This window comes from Sander vitreus, chromosome 18 (genome assembly GCF_031162955.1).
Source record: "Sander vitreus isolate 19-12246 chromosome 18, sanVit1, whole genome shotgun sequence".
Classification (NCBI taxonomy): Eukaryota; Metazoa; Chordata; class Actinopteri; order Perciformes; family Percidae; genus Sander; species Sander vitreus.
Genome location: NC_135872.1, coordinates 2978050 through 2994391, shown reverse-complemented (window position 1 = coordinate 2994391; position 16342 = coordinate 2978050). Strand labels below are relative to the sequence as shown.

The 16342-nt window shown below is 41.0% G+C and overlaps 1 protein-coding gene across 1 annotated transcript in view; it reads right to left on the bottom strand.

Moving 5' to 3' along the window:
• Window positions 1–16342, bottom strand: part of col12a1b (collagen, type XII, alpha 1b) — a 160396-nt gene that overhangs the window by 42446 nt on the left and 101608 nt on the right. The window contains exons 45-51 of the mRNA XM_078274565.1: window positions 13801–13943; window positions 9332–9461; window positions 8631–8773; window positions 6734–6863; window positions 3682–3801; window positions 1607–1753; window positions 1292–1408 (exon numbers count right to left, since the gene is read on the bottom strand). Of these exons, the coding sequence (XP_078130691.1) occupies window positions 1292–1408; window positions 1607–1753; window positions 3682–3801; window positions 6734–6863; window positions 8631–8773; window positions 9332–9461; window positions 13801–13943 (930 nt within the window). The remainder of the gene's footprint in view (window positions 1–1291; window positions 1409–1606; window positions 1754–3681; window positions 3802–6733; window positions 6864–8630; window positions 8774–9331; window positions 9462–13800; window positions 13944–16342) is intronic.

The window sequence follows — 16342 nt, the reverse complement described above, 5'->3', positions numbered from 1 at the left end:
ATGAATGGGGCCATGTATCGTGAGATTTTGAGTGAAAACCTCCTTCCATCAGCAAGGGCATTGAAGACTGGCTGGGTCTTTCAGCATGACAATGATCCCAAACACACCGCCTGGGCAACGAAGGAGTGGCTTCGTAAGAAGCATTTCAAGGTCCTGGAGTGGCCTAGCCAGTCTCCAGATCTCAACCCCATAGAAAATCTTTGGAGGGAGTTGAAAGTCCGTGTTACCCAGCAACAGCCCCAAAACATCACTGCTCTAGAGGAGATCTGCATGGAGGAATGGGCCAAAATACCAGCAACAGTGTGTGAAAACCTTGTGAACATTTGACCTCTGTCATTGCCAACAAAGGGTATATAACAAGGTATTGAGATGAACTTTTGTTATTGACCAAATACTTATTTTCCACCATAATTTGCAAATAAATGCAATGTGATTTTCTGGATTTTCTTTTCTCATTTTGTCTCTCATAGTTGAAGTGTACCTATGATGAAAATGACAGGCCTCTCTCATCTCTTTAAATGGGAGAACTTGCACAATTGGTGGCTGACTAAATACTTTTTTGCCCCACTGTGTGTGTGTGTGTGTGTGTATTATATATATTCATATATATATATATATATATATACATCATATGGAAATCAATGGCTGGAACTGTGAAAAAAAATATATTAATAAAACCTAAAACTACTGAAGTAGCACATTCTCAACTATCAAAACAGTGTATACACTAAGAAATACAGCAGTGAAATCTGGACTACCGGACCTCCATCCTCAAAAGAAAGGAAAGGAAAAAAGCAACAGAAAACTAATCGAAATTGTAAGAAGCAAGTAGCAAGTTTGGCAATAAACAATTTAACTTAAAAACTAATCCTCTGGCTTTTTATTGTTGCTGGTCACAAGAACAACACTAAAACAATATGTGGTGTATGGTCATTGCGGTCTTCAAATCAACTGGTTTTAGTCCCAAGGTCAAGGTATAAACGGAAGGCTTTTTCAGTTGCTGCCCCGAGACTCTGGAACAAGTTACCCCCCTCTTTTTAGATCCAAACTCAAAATCTATTTGTTTAGAATGGCTTTTAATATGTCGTAGTGGAGTGACAATTTCCCTCCCCCCCTCCTGTTTCTATGTAACCTTTTCTGATTTAACTGTTTTCTATGTTACATTCTTTTTAATGTATGATATGTTGTTTTATTCTTGGTTCCTGGTGTAAAGCACTTTGGATACCTGCTGGTTGCTTTAAAGTGCTATATAAATAAATCTTGATTGATTTGACTGATGGAGGAGACTTACGGTCGGCAGGGTTGAGCTTGATGCGGTACGACGTGGCCGCTCTGTGAGCAGTCCATTTGATGCAGAACTTGTCGTGGTCGACGTTGAAAGTTTCAATGTTGGTCACGTTCAGGTAGACTGCAGAGGACAGAAATTCACAATTCAACCAATCAAAACGTATCGAAGAGACAGGCTTGTGGAGTAACAAAATACATGGAAACCCTGTTATGTAATTAGGAAACAAATAAAACATAACTGTATTCTGTTAACGTTACAGGAAAAAACATGTATCAATAGAAGGAGTTCTGTGTTTCTCCACACAGTTACTGTACGTACGTGTTGTTCCCTGTCCAGGGAGCGGGGCACTCACGCCGCTGGTGTACTGAGCCACCACTTTAAGATCGTAGGTGGTTCCAGGTAGCAGGTTGTGCAGAGTGTATGAGGTCACGTCACCCACAAAGAAATCTATGGTCTGGTCTGTGCCTGGAAAAAACAACAAATTAAATAATAAAGAGGGATTAGATTGTGCAGGACTGAATCCGGAATAATTACAGTCACTCATCTCACAGTCAGAAGAGTGTTTGCAGAACAATCACAACTAGCTGGGACGCATTTTGCAGTTTGGGACAGAAGCCAAGTTCAACATTGACCCGTTCAAGAACAAATTTTTCACAATCTGAGTGAAACAATCGCAATTTAAGGCCCACTTATTAGCATTTTCCTGAGTAACACACAGTCTTTAACCTCAGACTTTGAGCCAACACAGAGGAGAAAAGTATGGAGAAAATCCTAAGAGCTACTTGTCAACAGATCCATCTGCAACTGAGAAAATGCAAACCTCTGAGGAAGACAAGTGACAAAGACAACAAAAAAAGTGACGACCAAAACGTTAAAAAAAAGTTAGTATTTTAAATTTTGACCCAGAAAAACAAAGTTTCCTGGTCCACGGGAAGACAACACAAGAGTTAAAACCTGTGATGAACCTCAGAGGTCCATGGTATACAGTGTCCAGTGCATGTATAAAACATCACCATAGTCAAGTATAGACATAACAGCAGCAACCAGCCTCTTTCTAGATTTGAACCAAAGGCAGCATTTGATTCTGAAATAAAACCCTAGTTTAAGTTTTAATCTTTTTGCTAGCTGCTGAGTATGAAGGGTGACGTAAGTGGACCTTTAGAATGAAGCCGTTTTGGACAGGTGTCAATGAGACCTTTAGCTCCCGATTCTACACGTTAAACCATTTTATGAACACACATTTAACAACAAAATGCGTGTCCTGTGTACTAATTGTCTGTAGTCATGTAAAAATACTTGCCATGCAGTGATGACAGGGGTTCAAAAGCATTCATTTATGCTTTATTTTCTCTTGTCTTTATTTTACTTGAAGTAGTAGTCCCAAGCTTTCTTACTTCTCCCTAATCTTTTCTTTTATCTCGTGAAATACAGAAGAGTTGTACCTCTCTGGGCTTCCAAAACATAAGACATGAGACACTTTATTTAGTGAACAAGATAAAAGAAGGTAGAAACAAGATAGCGACATAAAAACAAGATTAAAGGACAATTCCAGTGCAAAATGAACCTAGGGGTTAATAACACATGTGTACCGAGTCGACCGTTCTCTGGGATATGTTTTCATGCTAATCCAATGTGTCCAGTTTTAGGGTAAACCGCTAATTAGCTTAAAACGTAGGCGTCGGGGGCCACGCAAAAGTAAAAAGAAATCTCTATTTCTATACCACTAACAATGCTCAAAATACCACCTCACTTCCACAGTAGCATAATGAGGGTCCCTACATGTAAACCGAAGCATTGAGAACTTTGTAAGTGTACAGACAGTTTATTAAAAAGATAGTTTAGAAAGACTGTACCGTTCACGTATACAGGCAGACGCCATCTTGGGAAAACAGTCACGATCAGTCGAATGACGAACGCCGTGTAACCAGTAACCAGTAACCAGTAACAGAGCTCAAGCACGGCGTTCGTCGTTCGACTGGTCGTGACCGTTTTCCCAAGACTAGCGTTATAAGCTAAACAGCAGTTTGCGCTAGCTTGTCTCAAGCTAGAGACACATTCGATTAGCATGAAAACATATCCCAGAGAACGGTCGACTCGGTACACGTGTTATTAATCCCTAGGTTCATTTTGCGCCGGAATTGTCCTTTAAATGCATATAATAAGGTGTTAGGGTGCATTAGCAGCATGCTAACATGTTGAAATTAAACAATCTGCTGATAGTTCATCAACATACACAACCAACATGTGCTTCGTTTGAAAAGGTAAACAGCCAAAAAGGTTGGAACCGCTGCCTCAAATCCTCAATTCACCTTCATCCTAATCTTTTACCAGCCGAGAGCAGTGAGACGTGTTCATAGACTGTGTGGATGTGTTGATTTGACATATGGTCTCACCTGCAGGAGTGTAGATGAGTTTGTATCCCTGGACCGGAGCAGCCACCGGGTCCCAGGCCACTCTGAATCTGGTGTACCACTCATCTGAGACCCGGAGGTTCCTGGGACTCAACAGGCCGACTGCGACAGAGAGGAGACACGTGTGAAACACGCAGGCTGAGGAAATGACACGGCTGCCTCTCCATTTCCACATTACGTGACTTACATGGAAGTAAAATGAATCTTGAGATGTTTTAGGAGTTCTGCCTGTTTCTTATCTTGCAACAAGTAGAAGTGGTAAAACCTGCTGCCTGTTGATGTCGTGTCACTTGTTTTTTTATAGGATTTCCATGAAATATTTTACATTTTGAAGGCAAATTGCTGGTTTTATTTACAATATCACTTCATTTCAGAAAACATTTCAGGAGTCCTGTTATATAAAAAGTAATTGTCTGAAGCTCGTCAATATCACAAAAATAAATATTTAGTCTGCAGCAGCTGATGCATTTTAAAGCTGTGATATCAATTTTGCACATTTTTTTCAAGTTTAACTTCAGTGTGTTTGATACAGCACATAGGAGCAGGAAACTGTCAAATAGGTGAACAACTTTGTAAAACTCATTACATTTAATCAAAAAACAATAATAATAATTAAACTGGCATCTGGCTAGTTTAAAATTACTGTCAAACTAATACTTTTGTTAAAATAAGTGACATTTTCTTAGCTTTTTAAAAATCAAACTGAACACTAAACCCCTTCCCGGATGAACATTTCTACCTCCTAAGTATTGAATCACTGCTAATTCATGTCCGTCTGTTAATACAATTCATTATATTTGATACACGTGTTTATATTTGGGTCTTTGCTCAGCCTTTGAGCGAGCCAGCCGGCCGGCCGCTGAGTTCTGACTTGGACCGACACCTGAAAATTCCTTGCACACTTTCTTTGAGTCTGTATTGTTTGTGTAACTAATGCTACTGTTCCCCCAGTGAGATCCCAGTGGTCGGAACCCCTCACACTAACACGTGTTGGCACTGTTGACTAATGTATGTCCACGGTATTTATTTTCACTGCGCAGACTCCAGTCTGCAGCACCGCTGGCCCCAGTAGAGCTGCGAGCTGTCGGTGTGTTTAACTTAACTGTTGCATCAGCAGCAGGCGGATCAGAGAGAGCGAGCCGTGACACAACGTTCGCAGGCTCAACCCCTGCGGCAGACTGACCGCAGCAAAATACAGACTGAGAGGACTGACTTCTAACTACTTTCATTCTTATAAAAAAAATGTTGGAAAGGAGACTGGAGTGGAGTTTCTCTGAAATACTTTTAGGATGAAATTCTTTCCTCTTCAAAGTTTGACAGTTGCTCTCAAATGTATGTTCCACACCAGAGCATGCGAGCGAAGTGAAGTGGTGAGAATTTCCGCTCCTCGCTCACAGAGCTGTTCGTTCCTAACGCTCCCCAGCTCAAAGCCGCTCCCTGCTGCTTCGCTCAATATCATTCCACGCTCAACACTGATTTCACCACTCCATCTCTCTCTCCACAAAAGAAAAAAATGGCACCGGCCCTCCCTTCATGCCCAGAGCTCTGCTAGCAAAAAGTACACTGGATGAGGGCAGGCAGTGTTCATCTGCATGTTCTGTGCTGCAGTAACACAGAGACGGGCTCAGGCATGCTTTGGAGTAGTGGTGCGAGTGGTACCGGAGCGGGAGGATAAGGCGATGCTCCAAGATTTAAAAACTTTGCGTTCTATCCAAAATCCTCCCGCTTGCTAACGTGCTCTGTTCATCACTAAAGCTAAATACTCTACTCCTGTGTTGCACAATCACCTCCTCATAGCTCCAAAGCTCCACTGGAAGTTGTCTGTTCGTGATCTATTGGCAGCGCTACAGATTGATGGTGGAGAAGTGGATTTTGCTAGCCTGACGTCGTCATACTCAGATTCTAGTCAGAATATGAGTCTGATTCTGCTCCACTGGGCTGTGATTATGGGGCGTGTTTCAACCGAACCAGGAAAGAAAATGCCTCTGCACTCAAAGAGTATGTGATGTATGTCATCGGGGCCAGCTGATAAATTAAACTTTTGCCGAATCCCGTAGGAAGAACGGCAAAAACATCTTTCTGATCGACAGATGCCTTGATCTCGGTTCTCTGTTCCTCTTTTAAAATGAATGTGCTGTCGATATCTTCTATAACAGACGCGATGGTGGCCATCTTTGTTGTAAACAAATTCAACCCAAGCGCTCTTTGGTGACGTGGTTGATTACGTTACTGTTGATCATCTGTCCATCATCGTATAAAGCCTGCCCTGACAATTTGATTGGTCCCAACAGCTCTGGTTCGAGCATAGTTGCTCCACAACGGTGGTCGAGACCGAACTTCCCGACCTCAAATGTTGTGGGCGGGGCTAAATTCGGCTGGCATCCAGGCTAGGATTTTGCTGCAGGAACTGATCAAGATGTTTCTCTCGATATCTTGTGACTTATTATTATTTTGCAGTGACTTTAGGTCACTTGAAATTGACGGAGGCCACCACTTCTTTACAGTTAAGGTCCAACTAAGTGACTTTTTTCTGTTTGACTGGAAGCTAGTTAAACCTCGTATGCTCCTCCCCAACGTTAGTACACAGTATGGAGTCTTCGTTGTGTTGCCGTAAGGCTGAAATCTGTAACTTTCAACACATTATCACCTTCTCCAGGAGCTTGTTAAAGACCAAAGACTGCAGACGTGTTGAAAAACCTGCAGTTCATTTAAATCAGCCACTGCAAAACTAGTGAAGGCTTGTCTACATAAGAGTCGTTCTTCTCTTGCAAACAGAACAAAAACTTCTATTTTTAATCTCTAACTAGCTGTCTACACAGTCTATTTTCTTCTCTTTTAAGCACTTAACCACAGTGATTGTGTGTTGGGTCTCAGGCTACATCTGCAATACTAGGTTTTGATTTTTAAGCTCACAGGAGTTTTAGCAGAACTGATCTCCGTCCATAAAAACGCATCTGACAATGCATCACATGATCATTTGCATACATTGGGAGCAGAGCTTTATCTGAAAAACCTGAATCTGCGGCTGCCTCACCTGTACGTCCGTTTCCATTGAGGGACCCCCCGGGACCCTCGGCGTAGATGGCCTCCACAGTGATGTTGTACGGGGTGTCGGGGAACAGATTCTGCAGCATGGCGTTGTTTCTGTTCCCTGGAACCACAGTCTGAGGATCAAGACACCAGAGAGTCAGAGGTTTCAAACGCAGCAGAAAACAGTAAAGCAATGATGAGTGTTTTTACATCCAGGGAATCCTGAGTAACAGGGAGGTTGTTTCTAGAAAGATGTTGTGATGGTGTGTTTTGGTGTGCCTTGTTTGCAGGTAATTGGTAGGCAGAGCTGTTCATTTAGACTGATTGGGTTGAAGTTCTCCCGGTCACTACAAAACATTGCTATGGGTTCATACCCCAGTCAGTCAGACATGTATGCAAATCTACCTGTATTGCATAAATGCCTCTAAACATCACTTTTTAGTTATGTATAGTAACTATAAAGGGAAGGCATTAGACTCTAATGTGTCTACATTCTGAGAGAGTTGTAGGTGTTATGAAATGTAGAATCTGTTGATTTGTACTCTGTTTTACAAATAGTTTTTACTTGTTTTAACAACCTGATGTTTTTATGACATGGCTTGTTTTGTTTGTTTTGTAACTTGGAGTTTGAAAAGTGCTCTATAAATAAAGATTATTATTATTATTATTATTATTATTATTATTATTATTATTTTACCTTCTAGGCCTTAACAACTGTTTTCCATTCCTTTAGCAGATTAATCTTTAATAAACAGGAAGGAATCATTTTCCATCCTGAAGCAGAAAACTGCAGTTGAGTTGGCTTTTGGAAGCTCTTCTCTATTAGCCACAGATGCTAAATTGTAATAATTGCGTGCATTTATAAATGGTTAGAAGTCCCTGTCTGGAGAAATCTTTTCATCTCTGTCCCTCCGCTGCAGTTAGCTGACTCATACAGAACAGGTGTTTTGCTAACAAGTGGAGATGGAGCACAGCTGGGCCATCTCTGCCCTCTCCCGCCAGTCCAACTCGTTAGTTAGGACTATTAATAACGTTATTACGGCCCAAATTGCAGTCAAGTTTGTTTAACAGAGCCTGTAATTAGTCTCACTAATCGGTGATTTATAACCTGAGTGGGCCAAGGGAATCCTGGGATGTGACTTCATCGCATAGTTTGCATGAAACATCATGGCGAAGGGTGAACGGTGAGAGTGTATCAAGTGTTCAAAAAAAAAAAAAACATCATAACTGAAACTAATCTCTCATCATTGCTGGAATGTAGAGGCCAGAGTTAATGGAATAAGCTTGAGATTTTGTATTTTCTTTGTCTTAACAAACAGTCTGTCAATATCTGCTTCTTATGTTTTTTTCACATTGAGCTATAAATGTTTGGGTCTTTTCTGTCTTTAATGTGTGCGTTGGATTTGTTTAAAGGTTAAAACCAGCTTTTCTTGACAGTCAAATGCAGCCTGGCCATGACTAAAATCTGCTAAAGGCAGCTTGTAAGAAAGCATACAAGGTTGTGTCTTTTCTCCAAAACCATCAAGAGGCAAAAACATATCACTTCACTAATAAATGCCCCGGAAAGAGACTTTGAACTAGTTTAAAGTTGAACAAAACTAAGTAAGAAATTGCTAACAGAATGTGACATACTGTAAATGTGGTGAGCTTCTGTTTACAGAACAGATATTAAACGGGGAGTTAGGATTTTTTTTTAAGTAGGGTTGTATAAGTTACTTATCCATAGTCAGTGTACCTCCAGGAGCCACCAGACTCCTTTGATAAAAACAGTAATTTTACCTTGCAGAACACGGGAGTTGCTGCTCTACAGCTGCCTTGAACGGTTAGTTTGTTTGTGTTATCGTGTGACTTTGGTGTTTTAAAGCTTTAGTTAGGTCGGATTCACCAAAGTCAATACTTACAAACTCGGTGATGGGGTCGCCGGTCATGGGAGCGTAGGCGATCCTGTACTGCCTCACGGGACCCTCTGCGTGGTCCCAGCCGATGGTGAGGGTGCTGGTGGTGGCATCAAACACACGCATGTTCCTGGGACCGGCACGAGGCACTGCAGCACAAACACATTGAGTTACCTCGTGCAACAAAACACTTACTGTATACAGAGATGACAGCAAAACCATATCAAAACATCAGTTGGAAAGATACAACTGGATAAATGAGACTTGGATTTAACTGTATGAGTTGTGTAAGATTTTATTTGATTTGATAGTTTTGCTTTTGTTAAATGTGGCCATCTACTACTTCAATTCATCAAGACTTTTCTCCATTTTTGGATTCTTCGTTGGCAGCGGAGGCATGCGACAAAAACAAAGTTTTCCTTATAAATTCAAGGCAACACTCAGAGTAATTCATATACAATTTCCATACACATTATATACAATATGCATGTTGAGGGTGAAGTAGGCTTCTTTGGTCCTGTTTGGTCTTTGTAGTAGTTTGTTTTATGACAACCACCAAACGTAAATCTTAGTTTTGACATAACACAGAATCATAAGCCGCCTCGCATGATAAGATTTGTTTCGAAAAACTCTTACGCAGCCATGCATATGAATCAATGTGGATGTTCACGATGGCCAGCATGAGTCAGTCACTTGATTGTACTTACGTGTTCTGCCGTTGTCTTTGACTGCTGATCCCGCTCCATCAGCATACAGAGCTGTGACACTGACCGAATAAGGAGTATCTGGGATCAGGTTGTCCAGGAAGGCATTGTGGATATTTCCTGGAACCAGGACCTTTGTGGAGAAGAAACCCAAGGGTCAAAAGAATATATAGACGTCATCATCGTGACAGCCACAGCGGGAAGGCTTTGCCTATTCTAATCAGCCTCTTCATGCATTACATAAAGATCTGGCAGTGGTAATGTACACAATGACCTCACTGCTCATCCCATTCTGCTGCCAGAGTGTTCCTGAAACACTAACAAAGGCCTGGGAGGTTAGACGCTAAACAAATCATTCATTCAGTAAGTGGACTGACGGATAAACAGTTTCTGCTAGGAAGCGGCTGGAGAGCATGGGGTCTGTCAGCGACTTAGAGCAGGTTCAGACACGTAGCTCGACGTGTTTTCTAACAACAGGGATAATTGCAGAATGCCTCTTGTCACTGGGATTATCACGGCATTCGTCCTTGTTTGTGGGCCATGAAAATTGGACCCGTTACATCATGGGAAATATATCTGCTTGTTGAACTCGAGTCCACCCTCATCCAGAGCTTGTGTTTTGGTTGAAGCAAATATGTTAGAGGGTTTTGGACCCAAAGCTTCTGGCACACCCGGCCATGAAATGGGTTTCTCAGTGATGATGGTGTTGAGATGAGATCCCACAACTGGAAGCATATATACGCCTGCTGGCCTGGGCTCAAATCCCTCCAGTTAACTCCACAGTAATGCAAATGGTTTGGCCATTTTCCTTTTTAAACATGATGAATGACGTTAAGACTGTAGGTGCAATCATATAGTAATTTCCTGAAGGCAGAGCTGCTCTCGAGGGTTGAGATGGAGCTCACCGATTGAGGTAAATCTCAGTGAATGAATGGAGCCAAAGAATCCCAGTTCTTCTGGGTAATTAACAGGTTTTTAAGAGGCGTTGTGTTGACTGTGTCAAAGAGTCGACTTGAATGAGCCACTGAGATGGTATTCATGTCTTTGTAAGTACAAACCTTTTGAAAGCTCTAAGTTCAGCCCATCAAAAAGATAAGTATTTTCACCGATGACTTTTTGTTTTCTAAGCTTTCCTTATTCATGATAGTTAACTACAGATTACACAGTTTTTTTTTTGTTTTGTTTTTTTAAACAGAACAAGTTGTTCTCTGTTAATATTGTCAGTCACATAGCAACAGTGTACTTACAAGTTATGTAAACCACTCGAACGTCGTGCATATTGTGAACTTCACTTCCCGGAAAATACAATCTCATTTGAAGTCAGCATTAAAATATGAGGATTGTATTATAAAGCCTATAGTGCTTTGCTGGTACCTTAAACATGTTATCTAATCCTGATAAGGTTAGCTAGTTAGCCTAGATGACACGTTATTAAAAATCCCACCATGCATAGCAGCCCGAATAGTTTGAGGTCAGGCATGACCTCCAGTAGTTAAGGTCAGGGGATAGGACCTGAACAAATGTGGTTCTGGTACCTTGCACGAGCATTAACGCCTTGACCAATCCTAGCGCTTCAATGCTACACAGGGCGCGTCTTGCAAAGAGAGCAAATGGGATTCATAAAAATGCTTGGCTGACCCCTTACCGGTGGTCACAATCCCTTTGGTCATTCTAATGTGTCTCTTTCACCCTACATGGGTTATTTGCCATGTGCACCCATGATGTGTGAATGATATTTTTAGACAATATTGTTCTTCCATCTTTGTGTCACCAGTTTGTCTCTTTCCTGTTTCAACTTCACCATGCCGCTGTACACAAATCCAGCTCCAAAAAGAAATGGTTTTCCCACTTTGGTGTGGAAGAACTTCAACTTAACTCCATCCAAAACCTTTGGGAAGAACTGAAATACCAACTGTGAGCCAGAGATGATCACCAACATCAGTGATGGACTTCGCTAATTGACGCTGATTGTGTCTGAATGGGAGCAAATCATTGCAGACAGATTCCAAAATCTGGTGGAAAGAGTGAAACCGGCAGACGGGAGGCTGTTATAGCTGCACATTAATGCAAATGGTTTTGGAATCACATGGTCAACTATCACGTCGGTGTAATCTTACAGTTTCCACATAGTTGTATCCATTCTGTGTATAAAAGGTGCTATACAAATAAAGCTTATCATTATTATTATTATTATTATTATTATTATTATTATTATTATAAAGTGCTGAACTTTCTACTCTGACATCTGTTTTTTTGGCTGAGGCCACTTAAGTTTAACTCAACCAATGATACCAACCTAGAATTGTCTCTTTCAAAGCAGCATTGTCTCTTAGAAGTAAAATAAAGTAACTTCACTTTTGATTAATATGCTCACAGCAGTTTCTACATCTGTGATGTAAAATGAGGCCAGTTTGAGCTCAATTATACTGAAGTTGACATCAAGAGTTTAATCTTTGTATTCCTGAGCTCATCTTTGTGTCTTCTCTGTGTCTTTGCCAAACCAACTTCCTCTCAGACAAAAACAAAATCAAAGTTAATTTAAATATAATACCACAAAAGTGAGAATGGAGTGGTGACTACAAGGGATAATAAACTACTCAGAGTGGTGAGTGCGAGGGAGTATAAACTGTACAGTAATATTAGCTTCACAGCATCATCTAACCAGATCCTAATCATCAAAACGTCCAAATTAGATTACAGCCTTATGGCCCCAAAAACGTCCACCATAGGAGCCTGCACTGATGTCAGTCACAGATGTGTACGCTGTGCAATATTTCCAAACTTCAGTCATTGAGTTCAGACTCTTTCTGGGGAAATAAAGCCCCCTTTTGTTTTCACGCGATCCAGATATTTGCACTGGTGCATGAAATCAGTGCTGATGGAGAAATACAAAAAGCTGACAAGTCATGATTTCAATTTTTAAAGGCATCACTCTAATAACTGCTGCTCAAACATCTGTGCAACAGCAACGTGAACACTTAGTGAAACTTAATAACAGGAACGGCCAAAACAGACAATTTTTGTTTCCATGAAATATGCTGACCCGGTGAAAGGTTTGACCCTGCGTTGATTTCACTGGTTTAATCAGATGGGGAGAAGAGTTGTACAGTTTGAAATCAAATCAAGAACAATGTCAAAGCCAAAATATCCCAAATCAAGAACGAAGTCAAGGACAAAATGTTCCAAGTCAAGAACAAAGTCAAGGACAAAATATGTTCAAGAACCAAGTCCAGACTAAAACATCCCAAGTCAAGACATACAAGTCATACAAGTCCCAAGTCAGTTCCAACAAGTCCCAATTCAAGTACCAAGTCAAGAACAAAGTCAAGACCAAAAAGTCCAAGAACCTAGTCAAGACCTACAAATTTTAAGCCCCAAGTCAGGGCCCACAAGTCAGGGCCCACAAGTCCCTGGTCAAAAGCTATGTCAAGGCTAACAAGTCAAAGTCAGTGGAAATCTCAGTCCAAGTCCAGGTCATAAACTTTGTGTTTTGTGCCTTAAACAAGTCATGTTCCTTTCACCAAATCAACTGCAAAGTTATGACATCTGAATGTGATAATCGGAAGTTATATCAGTTGTCTGTATGCTGGTCTGCAGAGACAAACGCACCTTCACCTTCTGCTCCGGCACGGCATTGGCTGCTATCAGATTGATTTGAAGTGATTGGCAGCTATCAGATTGATTTGAAGTGATTGGCAGCTATCAGATTGATTTGCTGCACACTTTAACTTGGGGAAGACATTAACTTAAAAGGCAAAAGTCCAGGTGAAGTCATGAGTTTTAAGTCTTTTTTGATTTAGTCAAATCTAAAGTGACTGGACCCATAACTCAAGTGTGACTTGAGTCCAAACCTCTGCTAAAATTCATCTCATATGGCAGATTTTCTCCATTTATATCACTGGAAATTGAATATCTTTGGGTTTTGGACTGTTGTTTGGACAAAACAAGCCATCTAAAGATGTCACCTTGGGCTCTGGGACATTCATAATTTTTTGGGCATTTTAAAGACTAAAACAATTGAATAGTAGATTATTTTCTTTAGTACATTTTCTTTAAAGAATTGACAGAGTAGCTGATAATAAAAATAATCATTAGTCGCAGCCCTATCTGTCATATCTTCTTTATCTTAAAACAAGCAAGACAAGAACTGCTTGTGGGCTGAGATACTTCCCCCTTTTTTCCAACATCATTCCACTTATCTCAAGAATTTCCTGGAGACACGTCACATTAAACAAGCGTTGACCTGCAGCTTTTGCAGGTTGATTTGCAATAAAAAAAAAAAGATTATCTGATCTCACTAGCAGATATTTTAAAGTAAAATAACATGCCAAAGTTTGTTATTTTTTGGTCTTTACATTTGTAGCTGTAATCCTTTGACAGCAGTGATCTCAGGGGAAACCACGTCTTTCTGCCCTTGAGGCAAGTTCTGCCGCTAATGACAGTTTGTGTTTTAACAGCCTGCAGTTACTCACCGACTCAGAGGGTCTGGCTCCGCTCAGGGAGGAATACGCCACCCTGTACTGCTGAACCTGGCCTGAGGCGGGCTCCCAGCGCACGTTCAGGCTGTTGGGGCTCGGGTTGTACACCTGGATGTTCCTGGGTGGCGTGCGTGGAACTGTGGGGTCACAAAGGTTAGGAGAAAGTGAATTGAGAAAGAGGGTGGGGGAGTGTTGACTTTCTTCACTTAGCAACCAAACATCAAACGAAGGGTTTGTTCCAAGTGCGTCCCATTTAAGGACCCAGAAAATGACGGCTAATGCAGATGGATTTACAAACACAAGTTTTCCTGAAATTGTCCCTGTTGGTAAGTAGTGCTGAACAAAAATGGAGCAAAATGTCAAGCCAATGATTGGGTTCCAGTTGTTTGTAACTCTTTACAAAAAGGTCAGAACGTCAGAAGTTTATTAAAAAAATAAATCTGTTATTGTCTGTTGGGCACGGTTAAAGCTTAGGATTAAAACAAGCTGACTTTTTGTTGGAATAACTTACAAAACCTCTGGCTTTTATCAAGAAAAAAAAACCTTTAATGGAAGAATAAATTGTATTTGCAGTGGGAGACAATGCATCACAGTCAAACTTGGGGTTGAACTTAAATGCTGAGTGCAGCAGAAGTCTCCTGCAGGAGAGTCATTTTATAGTGTCTGAAGGTGTAGGGAGAAGTAGCACAGTTTGGGGTTTATGCAAAAGCTCTTAAGTTCCCTTTTAAACCAAACCAGATGTGCATATGCCCCTGGTATTTGGAGCCTTACCCAATAAAATAAAACTAGATGCAGTAGGTAGGTTTAAAATTCCTAATGTATAACCAGAGTGAAGAAATCAACATTTAATACCTTTGAAATACAGAGGACACAGTCTGTCAGACTGTTTTACTTCTATCATCCAAGGACAAAATGAACTTCTATCCTTCAGAGAGATTAGGTAATCTTGTTCTAATTTAGCGTTATTAATCGTTTTTTAGCAGTAAGCACAACTTCTCTCCACATTTCCGGACTAAAACACTGTTTTTGTCCAGACAAATTGTGACAGATTCATCCTGGGACGGAGACTGTGAAAACTGGACGGAGTTACTGGTAATAAAAGATCATTAACGTCACACACAGGTTCATATTCATTGACAGACGGACTCGCAAAGAGGGCCGGTATGTTGCGGTTGTGATGGAGAGGTCGCCTAGCCTGCCAACAGACAGGTGTTACTGGTTTATATCTCGCTGCGGCCAAAACATGTGACTCTTAACAAGTTCTACTCATTAGACCTCATTGTCATTCTGTATAAATTAAGGTTTCATCGAAGCAATAAAAACCTTTTCAAATAAATAAATGACAAATGTGCATTTAGCATGAGCAGTGATAGTTTCTGCGGGCAGTCAAACCCGGAAAAAGCACTGCTTTCAAAATACAAAGGATTTTACTGTGGTGTGTTGGTGGCAAAGAGAAATTGTGTGCTTTATTCACCAAAACATTTGAGTTGTATACAAGGAAGCCAGAAACATCCTCAGACACCGTCCTGTACAGGCAAGATGGCCGAAAACCTTTTGGTGGATAAAGCGTGGTGTACTGAAGAAGAGTTGTTGTGTACTCTTAAAGTGATACCGACATCAATAGAGTACTTCATTTGATACCTTTTCATGTTTTCTACCTCATTGATACCCGTCATGTGAATGGAAGCATTCAGTTGTGTAAAATGCCACGACCACATCTCCCCATGCAGATTTATTTATTTAATTTTTTTTTTTACACAAATACATTTTGAAAGTGTTCATATGTGCTCAACTTCACCAAACCACAGACGGTGTGGGTTGTATGTGCTGCGGTAGTGGGCCGATCACATATTGCGTTAAATCGAAGAACGCTTGCGGTGACTTGCTGCGAGCAAAACCATCATTTGACTGGAGTAGTTTCGATACAACTTGGTACAGGCTATTTCGGTTGTAGTCTATATCCTCGACGTTCCACTTCTGGGATTGCTCCGTTGCCGACGGAAAATCTGCTGGATTTCACTCATTTAGGCAGAATATTCGTTTCCTTGGGCTTTCTTTGTGTTGGCATTTTAAACTACCGTCAATTTCTGAGGACTATGGTTAACTGCTCCTCAGATCTCTGCAGGGTAAATCCAGACAGCTAGCTAGACTATCTGTCCAATCTGAGTTTTCTGTTGCACGACTAAAACTACTTTTGAACGTACACACGTTCCACCAAAACAAGTTCCTTCCCGAGACTATTTTGCAGAGGCACTGCGGCTTTTCTGGGTGCTTAGTGCTGCCCAAGACAATTGTGATTGGTTTAAAGAAATGGCAATAAACCAGAGCACGTTTTCCTCCCATCCCTGAATGCTGTGTGGACTAGCCAGACCTTCCTCCAGCGCGCTTTGGAGGAGGGTCTGGCAAAGCGATTTCGGTTGATACCTTAACGTGTATTGAGTACCGATACCGGGCCCAGCGGTGGTTTTCATTTTGATGAAATATTTTACTGAACTTTAACCTGAGCCCAAACATATCACCAAGCCCAACCAGTTAT